Genomic DNA, 17,263 nt, shown 5'->3' on the forward strand with positions numbered 1-17,263 from the left:
AAGAATGTTTTATGATGGGACACTCATAAGTTTAGCTGCATTTTCTTTAGTCAAAAATCACCAAAAAGGAAATCTGAAGAACCAAACCCAGGTGAAAGACAGTACATACTACTGTATTGTTGCCCTCGACAGAGCTGAGAGCGAGGATGCCTCCAGCTAAAGATTAGCTGGCTCATAATAACATCTGCAGGTCCTGTACCCCGAGCTGTTCTGTACAGAACAATCTGGCTCCGGGAGAACCTCATGTCTGTCAGCATGTTTTCATGACACTTGGTAAATGTGTTTACGCAGAATGTCTTAAACATTTACTCACACAGTCCACAGAGTTCTGGCGTCTGACTCACTTGACTCATAACTCGATTTCACACCTGGGTATATATACTGGGACAAGGACAATGGTGCAATTGAAGAGCCCAGCTGAGCTATAACTGTAGCTCAATTCACCTGTGCATTAAACCGTACTCAGTGTTGAGTGAGGGTGTAGCCTTCAAGAGAAATAAGGGCTGACCTTGAGTTTAGCAGAGCTGAGAAGGTATTAATAAGCCTATAATGAACAGAAAAAATAAATCAAAGAGTTTCCATAGGACTATTTATTCTGTCATTGTTTGGATTGACCATGTATTTTGTTCTTGTTGCTCTTTTTAACTCTCCCGATGGCAGCTGGAATAGGCTCCATCCCCTGTGACAATGAATTAGAAAATGGATGACAATGAAAAATGGATGGATCTTAATCCAATGAATTATATGTCTCCTTTTAGGTTGATCAATGAGATAAAGTAAATCAGTTTACTTTTATTAGATCAATAAATATTAAAGTGAATCATTTAGAATTCTTAATCTTATCTTATTACACATTAACTCACCTCACCTTACTTTACCTTAACTCACCTCACCTTACTTTACATTAACTCACCTCACCTTACTTTACCTTAACTCACCTCACCTTACTTTACTTTACCTTAACTCACCTCACCTTACTTTACCTTAACTCACCTCACCTTACTTTACCTTAACTCACCTCACCTTACTTTACCTTAACTCACCTCACCTTACTTTACCTTAACTCACCTCACCTTACCTTACCTTAACTCACCTCACCTTACTTTACTTTACCTTAACTCACCTCACCTTACTTTACCTTAACTCACCTCACCTTACTTTACTTTACCTTAACTCACCTCACCTTACTTTACTTTACCTTAACTCACCTCACCTTACTTTACTTTACCTTAACTCACCTCACTTTACTTTACCTTAACTCACCTCACCTTACTTTACCTTAACTCACCTCACCTTACTTTACTTTACCTTAACTCACCTCACCTTACTTTACCTTAACTCACCTCACCTTACCTTAACTCACCTCACCTTACTTTACCTTAACTCACCTCACCTTACTTTACCTTAACTCACCTCACCTTACTTTACCTTAACTCACCTCACCTTACTTTACCTTAACTCACCTCACCTTACTTTACTTTACCTTAACTCACCTCACCTTACTTTACCTTAACTCACCTCACCTTACTTTACCTTAACTCACCTCACCTTACCTTAACTCACCTCACCTTACTTTACCTTAACTCACCTCACCTTACCTTACCTTAACTCACCTCACCTTACTTTACCTTAACTCACCTCACCTTACTTTACCTTAACTCACCTCACCTTACTTTACCTTAACTCACCTCACCTTACTTTACCTTAACTCACCTCACCTTACTTTACTTTACCTTAACTCACCTCACCTTACTTTACCTTAACTCACCTCACCTTACTTTACCTTAACTCACCTCACCTTACCTTAACTCACCTCACCTTACTTTACCTTAACTCACCTCACTTTACTTTACCTTAACTCACCTCACCTTACTTTACCTTAACTCAACTCACCTTACTTTACTTTACCTTAACTCACCTCACCTTACTTTACCTTAACTCACCTCACCTTACTTTACCTTAACTCACCTCACCTTACTTTACCTTAACTCACCTCACCTTACCTTAACTCACCTCACTTTACCTTAACTCACCTCACCTTACCTTACCTTAACTCACCTCACCTTACTTTACCTTAACTCACCTCACCTTACTTTACTTTACCTTAACTCACCTCACTTTACTTTACCTTAACTCACCTCACCTTACTTTACCTTAACTCAACTCACCTTACTTTACTTTACCTTAACTCACCTCACCTTACTTTACCTTAACTCACCTCACCTTACCTTAACTCACCTCACCTTACTTTACCTTAACTCACCTCACCTTACTTTACCTTAACTCACCTCACCTTACTTTACTTTACCTTAACTCACCTCACCTTACTTTACCTTAACTCACCTCACCTTACTTTACTTTACCTTAACTCACCTCACCTTACTTTACCTTAACTCACCTCACCTTACTTTACTTTACCTTAACTCACCTCACCTTACTTTACCTTAACTCACCTCACCTTACTTTACCTTAACCTACCTTCAGTAACAATACAAAACTCCTTATCCAGATTAAGCACATGTAAAATAGATGTATACAGTATATATCCATTTCTTGTGTTTTTTGATTGATCTCAAAATGATTTATCAATGCCTATAATATTTATCTTGATACTTTACCGTAGCATCTACTGTATGTGTTCTACTTAAATAGTTCTAACCAAAGATCTAAAAATAATGATCTGATTTTCAGGCGCTCTCTCTGCTCTGCAGTGATGTACAGCATGTCTTCTATTGAATAATGTACAATTATAATCTGAGATGCATAACTACTGTATATGCACTAGCCTATTCTTAGGAAAGTTGTCACCCTTTCCTTCAATTTCTCAAATTTATAAAACTTAACTGACCTGAAAAACTCACGCTGAGAGGATTTTATTTACATGGACTAGGCCTGAATGATTTGGTAGAAATTGCACATTTTTATCAAACATACCACAACTGTACCAAAAGACAGAGCTGACATGCCCTACAGGGAAACCTGGTTCTCTGTATGGGCTGTGGTACCCCCTACAAGAGAGATATGTCTTTTTGCAGTAGAGTTTGCTCTTTCTTTTTATGAAGTGATGTACTTATCTCTGGCTGTGGCAGTGGTTCAATGTTGCAGGTCAAGCATGCACTACCACCTGCCGAACTCATGAATCAAATTCAGTGTGAATCTGACAGGAGGTCTCACATCAACTGTACTGAAAGAAACTGGAAATGTACATAGTACTAGTTTGAGTGTTACAGGCTGTAGTCTATCCCCAACCTCAAGTATGAAACCACAATTATGTTAACGTAATTAAGTTGCCTTTGTTGCATGTTAGATCTAATGTCAGTTGTTTCAGGTGTTTACTGAGACAACAATCCCGGCTCCTCATAGTGACCTATCTGTTTCTATTTGTTGTCTCACAGTAAAGATTTTCAGCAAATGATTTTCCTTGGAAACATGTTTTTTTTAACCTTCTTCCTCCTACCAACCTTTCTTATCAAATTGCCTTTTTTTGTTGTTTTTTTTTGCAGCACTTTCTACTTTACCCCCTTGCCACCTCTGTGCCTGTGTCTCCTTTCTCTCTTTTCTTCACCCTGTGTCTTCTTTTTCTCTCTCTAGGTGGTGAGGTGGCCACCCCGAGGTTCACTCAGTTTTTCCATGGCAGCCTTTCAGGTCTGACAATCAGACCAGGCCTCATTGAGACCCAGAAGGTTATCTCTTGTTTGCAGGCCTGCAAAGAAGGCCTTGATATCAACTCCCTTGAAAGTCTGGCAAAGGATATTAAGGTGTGTGGAAAAGATTGAGACATAGTTACAATTCCAAACTCTCCATAGCCTTCCTTGATGGTGTAATAACAATTTATCACCCTTGCGTTATTGTAAAAAGAAAAGTAATACATTTTCATTTTTTAAGCAGTGGAGGCTAATGTTTTTTGTCCTGCATTCCAGTATTTTAATTAAATCAATTGATTTAATTTGAATTCTGTTCAATTAAAGTCAGCATGAACACCTTTAAGACAAGACTCAAATCATGTGTTTGAGTTCCAACATAATCTAAACTGTTTTATTATAAAGTTTTCTTTGTGAAATGTGTGTGTGTGTGTGTGTGTGTGTGTGTGTGTGTGTGTGTGTGTGTGTGTGTGTGTGTGTGTGTGTCCAGTTTCATTTTAACCCAGCCCAGTCAGTGCTGGTGGTGGAAGGAGAGGATGTGGACAGCATCAACACAGCCATGACAAAGGTATCCTACATAAACTCTCGCCAGTTCCCCACGCCAGGCCTCAGACGGCTACACATCACCACTGCAGTACAGTGAGTAGTTGGTGCATGCATCTTTTATTCGTTGTGCGTAAGATGAGGCAAGATTTTGAGTTTCTAAGGAGAACTTACGGTTTTGGCCTCGTGTATATAAAAGGTCTGCAAAGTCGACAAATTTTCGATACGAAAATGTCTAAAACGTCTCATTTAAAGTTTTGTTCTTTCTTTCTTGTATACATCACTACAAAACACATTTACTTAATGTCTGCTTTATTGCCTCAAACAACGAATAATCTGATGCTCGGTTCTCAGAGCAAACTAGGTCTTTTTGTGAAGGAGTGTTAACAGTGTATTATCACCTTAAATGTCACCGAAATCTAAAAAAGGGGAGTATACAGAAGTTTTAGTATTTTTATGCAGAAGGAACTTCTTTTATCCAGATGTCTTGAACTCTTGTTCACAAGACTTTTTTTTCCACAATCCAGCCACTATCATGTCATAGTTTCTTGCATGGTCAAATTCTCCAGGCAGTATGCCCCATCTACAACGTGCTCGCTATCCACCGCAACCATTCTAAAAGTGGAACTGGTGATCCATCACTATCTCTCTGTGCACAGCACTTTGTTTTTGTTTTCGAGGTGTCCTGAAGAAATTGTGTTTCTTGTTGAGGGGGAGTTGACCTTTTTCAGCTCTCCTAAAGACTGAGTGATCTTGAATCAGTGGAAGAAGTTTCACAGTCATCACAGTCAGGAAAAGGTTTGAATTTCTTTTCTTACACAGAAAGCCCAGGATGACACTGGCTTTTTTCAGGGAGACTGAAGCCAAAAGCACGAGTCTGAACATCGAGCAGTGAGGGAAAATGTTGAAATTGTCTGTGTTATGTTGGCAGTAGTCATATGAAGGATGTTAGTACAAACACTGGGGGCACACTGAGTAAAATGGTAGCTATGGAGGCTAATGGAACTTTGTCTTAATACATTTGTTCATGGAACAACCAAAAGTATCCATTTGTTGCTTCAACAACTGCTCAGAAACACACAATTACTCACACAAACAACCAGGGATTGCACCCACCAGCATCTTCTCCCCCGCCCCATCAACAAGCCTCCAGGAATTCAAGCAAAACACAGAAGACACTTCCCCCAGATCCTCTCCTTCTCAGGAGGAGGCATCCTCAGAGAGAAAGCTCTCCCTTTGATTTAACAATTTTGAGATATGATGGGTGTAGAGCTAACCTAAAGGATTAAGATTAAGAATTAAATTACTGCAAATGATCGTGCCACACCACTTTAAAGAGCTTTTTGTGTCAGACAGAAGGTGACAAGAGGTGCAACAATTGGCATTTTTAAGATTTTTGTTCCAGCATTAAAGCATTTTCATCTCGATTCATTTGGACCCCAAAATAAAATAATGAACTTGTGAAAGATCCTAATATTTGACATACAGCTTTACATTAATTAAATCAACCCCTTTGCATCTGCCTTGTTCTCATGTTTGTTGGTACAGCTGTGACTACTGCATCTTGCGCAGGTCACTTTCAAAACTTTGTCTTGTCTTTGTTTGCCATATGATCATGTTTTTTTATTGCTTGGTGTGTTGTATTCTTGTCACATTTATATCACATTCAGAGACACTGAAATCTCCACATAAAATGAACCAGCCACTCAAATGAGAAGCCGTATGGAACTGCTTTATTGTCATGACATTGAAGGTTGTTACCATAAACATGGTGTGAAACTCTAAACTCAGGTTCACAGTTACCTATGTTTTTGTGTACTGATGTGTACTGTATTATCCAACTCCTCCAATAATAGTTTCATGCAAATAGTTTCATGCAAACACCCACTTTGATCATATTGGTTTTTGTGCATTATTGCCGCCACTGTTTTAATGAATAAACCACTTGAGAAGAAATACACGAATATCAGCAAATGAGCTGTATCATATTGGTTTTGTGTGTGCGTCTTATGGTCATTATCTTTGCTTGTGCCGTTATCTCCTTATTTAGTTAGATTCAGTGCAAACTGCTTCTGTGGTTTTAAATTAAACAGGCTGCTCAGTAGTTAGGAAGATCGGATATTTGTGTGTATCAGTCTGCATTCTTCTTTGCTTCTTCATTCCGTGGGTTATGAAGTTAATGTGAAGAACAGCTGCACTTTTAATGTGTTATGGAATTCTTTGTTGCTTCCTTTCCTCCTCTATTGCATGTGTTATAGGAGCAAGGCATTGTGTTATTGTGTTGTCACTCAACTAACCTCTGTGAAAGTGCTCTTATTTTCCTCTCCCTTGTTGATGAGACCCAGCAGTTCCTTGACCCTGAGAAGAAGAGAAAAGATAGAGATAGTTGTGAGATCATTCACTGAACAACATAAAAACCTTGGTTTGTTACCTTGTAACTTACACCTTATTTGACTTCAGCTGATACAAGCTGTAACTTTCTTTGTGTCTGCATTTCTAGTTTTACATAAAATTATATTAGAGTTGTCGACATCATTACCTAAAAAATTTATTAAGACGAGATGACTCCGAGTCTGTTCTCTGCTCAGTTCCTCTATGACTACTGTATTGTTCTCCTTTAGTTATTAATAGGAACTTATTTGGAAAGTACAAGTACAAGACAATAGCAATGGTCTATTAACTATTTAGTCATTGCTGGCTAGTTACTCTTTTTGGGGGGATTAATTAACCATTAACTAAACATTCATTTATTAATAAAACTGGGTCCATCATTAAGTATTGGTAGATCATCAGTTAGTTCCTCGTTCACTTTTGTTCCCTGGTAACTAAACAAAATGTTGTGTACCTTCATTAAAAGTGTAATTACATGTAGAAAAATAGAGTTTGTGCTTTTATAAAGATAAGATTCTTTCATGACACAAGAACTCGTTGTGACGCACCTGATTTGCAGGTATTCAGACTGATGTATTATAACTATCAGCGGAAGATTAAAGTGAAATGATGCATACATAATACACAATTTGGTTAAATCCAAAGAAGTGTGCCAGATGTACTGTGTCTGCCTTTGTCTTAAAGTCATAAGACTCTCAGTGAGATGGCAAAGGATGGATCATTAGTTTAAAAACTGGTAGACCACTAAACTGAGCAGGTGTTCATTTGGGAAATTACGCATTGTGGTGATTGCAAAGACCATATCCCTTACACGTACTTGTCCTTGCTTTTGTTCTATCTTTGTTCTCCATCTTCTCTGTCTGTTTTCTGTCAGTCTGCCTCTGGACCTGATTTGACTTGATTGAATTGACTTTGTTCACTGGCATCGTGACGAGGTCAGCCTCTCAGCTTTCGTGCACTTGTCCAGAATAAAGCTTGTTTGAACATTTAAGCGTATTGCCAGATTGCTTTGAAAATCTTCAAACTCTTGGAACCAATAGGTGTGACATTATTTCCCAATATTGAAACCGGATTAAATTTGCTCTTGATAGCACAGCACCGCCATGGTGCAAAGGATTCTTCCACCCATCCAAAATCAATCAATGAGTCTAAACGTTATTATTGTGCATCTGCTGACATGATTGAATTCATTCTTGTTTCACTGCATAATGATCAACATGTATTTATACTTCATTTATACAGTTAACTTATTCATTATTATCAGCTACTGTGTTTAAAAAAATCTTCTGTTCCAATGACTATCATTAAGGCCTGAGTTGTAGGGCACCTTTTGCTCACTTGTGAGGGGCACCAAATGTATAAACTGCTCCATTTAGACTGACCAGCTGTTGGACTTTGTGATACATCTCAAACTATATCAAACAGCCCAACCCTAATTTGGATGTCCCCTGCAGGTCTTATATTTGACCATATCTGGTCCTCCTCAAAGCTGCAGCACACTGAAAGTAATATGCTTGTTTGCATTTGGTGTCTACTTATATGTGTGCAGCTTGTTTATGTCAGTTGCAGAGTATGTTTCACATCTGTTTGATGACGTGAGACAAGCTCATATAGCAACAAAAAAAGTTGTCAGACCGCCCAGCTGCCCTCACCATAAAGGCAGATAAATACACCTTTGCACTCACCAGATATGTTGAATCTGCATCCCCGGTTGAAGAAAAAGATTGCATATTGCCCCATTATAAAGACAGATTTTCTCTTTTTCATTCCTGTTGTCTCAAGGCTCTGTTTTTGACTCTGCTCTGCAGATCCCAAACTGCAGTGTAAATAGTTCAAGGACTAAAAGTATTCTGTTTTTATTGGGTTTGTGGATTTCACCTGAGTTGTTCTGAAACCATTATAGCTGTCACACTTTTGCAGATACAGATTTTTCTTTTTAGAGAATGTCTTTGTGTGGGCGAAAAAAACACAAGCCACGGTTTAATGTTTACGTTTTTTTAACCTCAGTGTTACACCTCTTATCTGTCAATAGTCTTCTCACGGGGCTATTCTCGCATACTCTGTGCAGTGGTTGTTGAATCACCTTGTTGTTGAATTGTGCCATACAGAAATGTTTTCCTTGCCTTGGCTTTTGAAGCACAGAAAAGATTACCATCATGGTAGATCAGATTTGCATATATTGGAGAGTAAACAGGCCACTAAAAAGCTAAATTTGAATTAGCACATTTTAAAGTCAGCTGGCCTGTGTTAAAGTAACATTACAGGTACGTTGCTCATTTTTTACTCTTTATCACCAGCCCGCTCTGACATTTAAGCTTAATCCTTAGATGTGGAAATCAATTATGATGGCTTACTGGAAGTTGACTGCTCAAACAAAACACCTCAGCTGCAACTTAATGGGCTTATAGCAGTTTTCTTGTGTTCATGGGAGAGGTTTCTGTATTCCTTGTTTTTTTTCTCTGAGCTCTAATCATTGTTTGACATGGTCAGGCAGTGTATAAATATAATGATGTGAATCTGTAAATCACTCAGTATTGGTGACAGTCAAACCAGAATCTCATGACACTTAGATATTCAAATGTGAAGTTATACAAGACAATATTACTTAAATGGTGAGGTCAGCCTCTCAGACTGCCTCGCTTTCCGGTACCTATAGCAAGAAAAGTGCACAGAATTGTGCATTATTTCACCCTAGAATCTCATGGCAATTCTTTTTTTAACACTTATATGTTTACATGTAAAGTTGTAAATTTTTCAAAAGCCCCTGAAACTTCCTCCCTGTCCAACACATAAAGATAAGCAACGTTTTTCACCAAACTTGGTTGGTTATTGCACGAGATGTTTTCTTGTTTGTTTGTTTTCCCCTTGCTTTTCTTACTAGTTTGAAGATAGGGATGTTTGGGTGGAAAAGGGTGTCTTCATGTTTTTTTTTGGTCTATCCAAAAAATACTTGGTCTATCCAGCGTTTGTGTGGTTGTTTGATCTGATTTCATTGATCTTATTAAATCGGAGCAAACTTTAAAGGCATAGTAAACAGAAAATTCCTTTGAAAAGCAACATATAGACCAAAGAAATGCCTCTCAGTCATGTGTATGGTGGAGTATCCCCCTGCAGAGACACCGCTTCTGCTGGTATTTCCCTTGTTTCTTCTTAGTTTGGGAGAATTCAGGACAATTTTTCACCTGCAGCCTCTATGTAGAGCGGGGGTGTCAAACTGGTCCATGAAAGGGCCGTGTGGGTGCAGGTTTTTGTCAGAATTTGTCCTCTCTGACTTGTAAAGAATAAAAGAAAGAATCCAGATTCTTTTGGATACAGAGAACACAGCTTAGAATATTTTCTTTTTTCTTACTGTCTGTCTCAAGGTTGAAAATGACATTATTTAGAGTAATAATATGACGTCACACCACACTTGCTAAGTCCTTAAAATGCAGCATTTATCTACACCAAAGGGGAGCAAGGGTTTGAGTTGGAAGTGCATTGTTTACAGACAATAACCACTTAGAACATTTGAACCCTGATGTTGATCCATTCATTAATATATATTCTTACTGAAAAATAAATTGATTCAAGTCTATCAGCAGCAATAATATATGCTTTACTGGGCAATACTGTTTCTCTCTCTAGAACAGTGATTCTCACTATTTTTTTCACGAGCCACATTGGCAGAGCAAAATCAAGGGAAGAGCCACTTTTACGACAACATACTAAGTCCCCTTTTGCAAATATGCATTTCTACATATAAAACATCCCACAAAAAAAAGAAACAACACAGCCAATACATTTTCAATTAAGACCATATTTGCCTTAAAGGTATAGTTCGCCTCTTTTGACATGAAGCTGTATGACATCCCATATTAGCAATATCATTTATGAACATTGACTTACCCCCCCGCTGCGTCCTGTGAGCCGAGTTCCAGCCTCGTTTTGGCATTGACGAAGGTAGTCCGGCTAGTTTGCTAGGGTGCCGAAAATAAAGCGTCTTGCTTCTCAAAACAATATGCGTTCAAAAGAGTAATACATATTCATCACAAAATCGTCCCTCCAGAAAGTCAGACCTCACATCGCTTGGGGCTATTTTTGCCTCCCTTCATATCAATGCGGGCTATGTAAACTCAGGGCTCTCAAGTCTCACGCAATGAGCATGAAACACACGCATTTCAACAAGTTCACACGCTCACACGCCACACATGCCATTTCTCACGCTGAGAAATGATCAACTTCGTCGCACAGAAATTCTAATGGCCTATACCAGGGGTTCCCAAACTTTTCCATGCCAAGGCCCCCCAAACAGTATTAGCTTCTGGCCTGGGACCCCCTTTGCAAACCACAGACAATGCTACAAAATATGTAAAGAAACATCAACTTTTAGAACGTATTTTCTTTCTTTTCTTCACGGACAGTAGCTCGCCGTGTGAATGCAGCCTGACTAAATGCTCTTCTTTACGTCTGAAGAAGTTTTTCCGGACTCTGCCGGATGTTTCTGTATCAAGTAACGCTTCGAGTTTCGAAGGTTTTAAACACTCATTTGAGAGGGTCTCCAGACAGAGGACGCCATTTTACTGTATGGCCCACACTTTGAAAACCACTGGCCTATACTATAAACGAGTCAATGGCAGGTTACTGTGCGACAGCTCAGAACTATAGCTCTGGTACAGCTGTCTTGATTTAGCAACCCATCGGCAAATCACAAAAATAGAATTTCTCAGCCAATCAGAAAACAGAATTTCTTGTTGCCGGGTGAGGTCTGAAATAGCTTTCAGCTGCAAGCACGCGTTCCATGAATGCACAGCGGACATAACCTATTATGCTCTGAATGCGTGCAGAAGTTGTAGACGAGCTGGAGGTGGAAGAGAACCGTCAGGATCATCAGCAGGTCATATCTTCATTTATTTCAATCTTTTATTAGTTACTATAGTTTTCCTACTCCTTGTAAAAGACCAATACCTGCCGATTAAAGTGTTCGTTGGAGTAGTAGGTCTAAATATTCAGCACACACCCTTTGACATGAGCAACTTAATGAAAAATGAAAAATATGTAGGAGTGTAGTTAAGCTTCCGTGGTTAATTTTTTTCAAAGGTGACTGGTATGAACAGATTCCCAATAAGGCTATCTACAATTGCCAAACTGGTATTAGTTCTGCCGCACTGAAATGCTGATGCAGAGAGGGTTTTTTCCATGGTGGGGCTCAATAAAACCAAGACCAGGAACACGTTGGCTCTGAATCGAACTCAGTCATCCATCATGACTGTGAAAATGGCTGTGCTTTAAATGGGAGCCCCCAATATCAGTCATCAAGCATCAAAATCTGCCACAAACACTTACAACACTCATAAACAAACACACACAGAGAGGGACTGCTCAAGGGGCCCATTTGGGGTTATGTTTGTTTTTCTTAATTTAATTTGTCTGTTTTTTTGTTTGTTAAGACTTTGCATACCTAAAACAATTTATTTTAAAATATAGCACAATTTAGTGTAAAAGGGAAGATTTGTGATTTTGGTATAAATAAAACAATTTCTTTGTTCTTTAAGTAGCTAATTTATGGCGATGGGATACTGCTCTAGAATATCATTTTTCTCCAGAACGTTTTATTTATGATGTAAGAATTGAGTTGGACCAAGACGAATAAGCACTGAGGCTGTATAGCTACTCATGTCCCCTCCTGTAATGTCTCCTCTCTGTCTGTCTCTGTCAGGTGTTTTGGAGAGGACACGTGTCTCTTAATCCCAGATGTCAGGGCAGTGGTTATGGTGCTGCCCCCCAGTGAACCCAAAATCACCATTACAGGATCTAATCAACTGGTCAGGCCTGCCAGTGACCTCCGCAGCCCGTTGGGTGTGGCGCCCTTCAAAGAGCTTCGCATCACCAGCACAGTGATGAAGGGGGACAGTTTTGGCAGATGTGAGTGGCAAGATCGCACTGGGCTTCTGTCCAAGCTCTTTCAACATGCCAGCTTTTTGACGTCGTTTCAGTAAATTAGCTTAAATCTTTGAAAGTTATTGTAAAGGAGATTTTTATTTGTTAATGAAAGCAAACATTTTGTCCACATTTGTTTTTTTTTTTAGTTTATCATCCCAAACTCTTTTGCATGTGTGTCATTTTTTTCGTCTGTGTGTACAGTCCACAGGCCTGGTGTGATGGAGGTCATGCACAACCTGGATTACTGTGATGTGCTGGTAATTGGGGAGGAACTCAATCCTGAGAGAGAGAGCCTGGAGATCCATCACAGTGCTCTGTTGGGGAAACACCTTGACGCTACAAACTCCACCTCTGGAATATCCATCTATGGTAGGCGTATACTGACGAGCACAGTTGCTCTCAATACTCATGCTGCGGCCACCAGATCCGGTGGATCTGTAACAATAGCTCGCCTTTAATCAATAAATGCATGAGATTCATTTTCTGTACAATAGTTAAGGTTTTAAAAATCATTCTCACTTAGATTTTATAGGTGTATTTGCTACTCTAATGTGCAGTAATGTAACCTGTGTCAGATCTGGAATGACATAGTGTTACTGTCACTAGGTGTGGACTCCATGGCCCACTATGAGCAGGCACTGCGACAGTTGCGCTACAGGAATTGGCGACCTGCCACTTTGACTGAGAGAAGGTTCAGACTCACCTGCTCTGAACTCAACGGGCGTTATACCAGTAATGAGTTCAATTTGGAGGTTTGCTTGAGATTTTATCTAAACACTGTCACCTGTGTGGATTCCTTTATTCTTTTGTGAAATGATGTATCTGAATTGTGCAATCAATAATCCTCCATGCTGAGTTTATCACAGTAGCATTTGCAACTTTATTTTCTCAAATGTGACTTGCACCGTCTTTCTGCCTCTTCTCTGATAGGTCAGTGTTCTTCACCACAGTGAGCCTGTGGAGCACGTCAACCATATGGCTGTCCAGCCCCAGTACATGAGGCCCGTCCATCACCCCCTCATGATCCATACTTTTAACGCGCACATGTCAGGTAAGCCAAACATGGAGCTGAGAAGTATTCTTCTGTAAAAATGTGGTGCTTGGTGATACTTCACCAAGGTGAAGGCAAAGATTGCCACCAGACAGGCACAATCGTATTTTCTCCTGCCTTTGTTTCAATCGAGTACACTTTTTTTTCAGAAACGTTATTGTCTCTGATAATCTAAACATTATTTAAGGATTAAAAGAAAGTTGAACTTGAACAGGTGTATTAACTGATCTGACAAATGCATTTTTACACATTTCCTTTCTGCAGCTCCATCTTGAAATAGTTCAGACTGTAAAGGAGCAGGATACTTTTTGACAGTGCAATGTATTATTTTAGTAAACACACAAAAACACCACTGGATGTAAATGCAACCAAAGCGGCTTCACTTTTTTATTGAAAAAGGAAAAGGAAAGATGGCACAGACAGTGTCTATGAGGTGCACCGCTGTCTTTAGTTTTTGTCAGTGCATGTAAATCCAGCCTTTCTCTTTTTATCCAGGAGCAGCACCCCCTGCAGCAACAGTTGTTATTGTGGTTTGTATCGCCGCCCTGGTGGTGATCGTGGTGATCGGCATCTACAGGATCCACGCCACACATCAGGAAGGGTTCAGAGACGAGGAGGATGAAGTCAAAGATCCAGAGGTGGACTGGGAGAACTCTACACTCAACATCACCGTAAACCCCATGGAGGTAACCCTTTATGTTGGGCCTGTGACGCTTTGCAGGCTTTTAATGTTTTTCAGTATGTTTAGAATTTTCAATATGATGACTTGACCACGCATGTGTCACTCACAACCCACTGTGACTGGATTTGGGATCTGTGTTTGTTTTGTAGGACATAAGAGGACCCCAGGCACTGGAAGAGACTGTACAAGAGAAAGAAAATGAGGAGGAGGAAGATGAAGAAGATGTTGAGCTGGTGGGAGGCGTGACAATTGCTGAGTCAGACAACAGTGATGAAGAGGACGAGGAGGACGAAGGGAGAAAAGAGGCTAATGGGAGGAAGCAGAGGGGGAAATCTGTGTGGGACAGTTCCTCTGTAACTTACTGATCACACACAAAAATAGATATATATTAACACACACACACACACAAAAACATACAATTTCTGATGAAATGATTTACAATCTCTTGCTGGAAAATACACTTAATCCTTCCAAGTTGTCATTTTAAATAAAACATCGCTCTCTGCTGGACAAAATCAAACATGCAGGAGGACTGGATCAGTCCCAGTCCCACAGTGCTGTAAAACATTGTCAGTGTGCACATTGTTATTCACATCACACTCAAAGAGGCAGAGCGTTTTTAGATATATGAAACGAGCACAGTCGTCTCATAATGTATGTGTGCTGACTTGTCTGGAGTTTTGTTGGCCCCAAAATCTGGGAACGACCATAAAACACATCTTTTATCCCAACAGTTACTACACGTGTCCTCCGATTGCTTTTGGATTTATTTTCTTGGCAGACTGTCTGCAAGATGTTGAGTTATTAACAGTAAAATGTATTCATACATGTATCCAGTAATTATTGTATCCTCAGCCATTCTAGGTATGACTCCTACGATCTAAACAGTAGGTGTGGTATAGCTGTGCTGGTGTATATCCTCTACTGTTACTTTCTTCTGCAGTCAGAGACCTTCCTGTCATATGTGTCATCAGTGCTGAGTTTTTCCATGAGGAGTGCTGTGGCCCTGTCTGATAACATGATTTCTCACCGTAAGCAGTCCTCATTTGTCCTGAGTTGCATACAACACAAAGAAGAAAGGCTAGCTAATTTAGAGTTTAAATCCTCACTTTTCCATTAACTTAAAGGCCCATTTAGAAAGCTGGGCGTAGTTAAAATATTCAATCAAAATGGCTTTTGAAAGCTTGTTTGTTTGCATCTATCCCTGTACCGTGTCTGTCTGTGGTCTAGGGCCTAATGGAGGCTTTGATGTTTAGTGGTAGGTCACTTCATTTCGATCCTTTGCAAACCTCTAAACCACTTTCATTACTTTGATCAGAACTTGAAATGATACAGAGATGATACTGTTTGCTACTGGGGGGGGGCTTCTGCTTTCCTTTTATCATCTAATGTAAGTAGTTATGGGAAAGATTTTACACCTTTTTTTTATTCTGTAGTTGATTTTATTCAGTTTAACAGTTTGTCTACTTCCTGTTTGCATATCATCAACTAGTCATGTGACTAAGGAATAGGATATTGTTTAATGCAATGAGTGAGAGGCAACCTGTCTGAATCGCTTTTCCTCTTGTAAATCACCATAGCAGTCACTCTTTCATCACTGATCACCTCATGAAAATCTCATTAAGTCTTAGGTTGTGGGCATATATGTACAAGCCCACTAGGTTTTCAGCCAGTCACACTTTACCCTCACTGGCTCTCCCAGGCTGAGCTGACTAGGGGAGCAACATGTCTGACAGGTAGAAGAACAAAAATAAATTCTTATCTGCAGAGAAGTAGGGACGGGTATAGATGCTGTTAAAGGGTTGTCCACTTTAACAGCATCTTTAGCCATGCTTTCTTCTCTGTTTAGCGTGATATGTCACAAGTGTGCGAGTGAATCAAGTTTGAAAGGCAGATTTTCACATGTAGGAGAAAAGACAACCCACAGAGTACATTGTGTAGCTGTTTCTTCTTTGTTTGTTTGCTTTTACTAAGTAGGAGGACTACAGATGACAGCAATCCTCTTCTTTCATATTTGTAAAGTGTCACTTTAAAGCTGTGTAAAGACCCACAGAGAACCTTTAGTGTCAGACTGTTGAGTTTTTTTGGTGTTGTCACGTCTACATTCCTGCCATCTAGCTACAAGGAAAATCAGAGACCTTACATATTAATTGCAGCCATTTTGTCACAGAATAAAGATCCAGCGTGTAAGAAGTAGTAAAACCCCTAAACTATGGTGGCTGTAAAAAACAGACAAAAAAAACTTTCACCTGTGCTGTGCTTCATGTCCTCTTTCTGACCAGTCTAACTGACACGTCTCACTTCGCCTGCCCTCCCTCTGTTCACCTTTAAAGCACCTGTGATTGTGATGTCATCATCGTGAAACAACTGCCTTGTTTCCTTTGTCCTCTCTTGTCATGCTTCTGAAAATTAAAGAGAAATAAAGATTCTTTTACATATAAAGGCAAACCTTGTAAAAATGTTCAAGACGGTTATTTTATATATGTTTCTTTTTCTTTTTTGTAAACAAAATAGTTGGGATTTCTCTCTCTCTAGTGGTCATCCCACTGCTTTCTGTATATTGACCAATAAAGAAATGTTTTAGACTCTACACAGCTGTACCTCGTGTTTCTGCACTGCAAGACTCATAAATTACTCGATAATCTGTCGTTGTAGTTGTTGTTAAGCTGCCTGAAGTCATCACATCTTGCTGCCACCCCCGAGGTGTTTCATTTGTTTATATGATGAGTTGGCACTGATAGAGAGTGGCATTGTTCACATAAACCGCTGGATCTCTTGGTAATTAATCAATTAATCATTATTCAAAGCCATATTTCCAACATATTTTGTGGTTATCCCTCTTGTTTTGAAAGGTGTTGTTCATCTGAAAGTCAGACTTTTTTTTAAATCAGATTAATTCCCCTATGTCTTGTCTTTGTTGCAAGATCAAATCAAATTTATTTGTATGGCACATTTCATGTATAAAACAATTCAAAGTGCTTCACATGAAATAAAAGCATTGCAGCAGGGAGTGGAAGAAGCATTAAAAATACATAA

General features: G+C 39.4%; 1 protein-coding gene across 1 annotated transcript in view; it reads left to right on the plus strand.

The window, feature by feature from the left end:
* Window positions 1-16,802, plus strand: part of clstn2a (calsyntenin 2a) — a 159,872-nt gene extending 143,070 nt beyond the window's left edge. The window contains exons 11-18 of the mRNA XM_075483684.1: window positions 3,592-3,758; window positions 4,132-4,280; window positions 12,271-12,476; window positions 12,696-12,863; window positions 13,101-13,246; window positions 13,425-13,545; window positions 14,041-14,231; window positions 14,377-16,802. Coding sequence (XP_075339799.1) covers window positions 3,592-3,758; window positions 4,132-4,280; window positions 12,271-12,476; window positions 12,696-12,863; window positions 13,101-13,246; window positions 13,425-13,545; window positions 14,041-14,231; window positions 14,377-14,592 — 1,364 coding nt within the window. The 3' untranslated portion in view covers window positions 14,593-16,802. The remainder of the gene's footprint in view (window positions 1-3,591; window positions 3,759-4,131; window positions 4,281-12,270; window positions 12,477-12,695; window positions 12,864-13,100; window positions 13,247-13,424; window positions 13,546-14,040; window positions 14,232-14,376) is intronic.
* The last annotated feature ends 461 nt before the right edge of the window (window positions 16,803-17,263 follow it).

This window comes from Odontesthes bonariensis, chromosome 14, assembly GCF_027942865.1.
Source record: "Odontesthes bonariensis isolate fOdoBon6 chromosome 14, fOdoBon6.hap1, whole genome shotgun sequence".
Classification (NCBI taxonomy): domain Eukaryota; kingdom Metazoa; phylum Chordata; class Actinopteri; order Atheriniformes; family Atherinopsidae; genus Odontesthes; species Odontesthes bonariensis.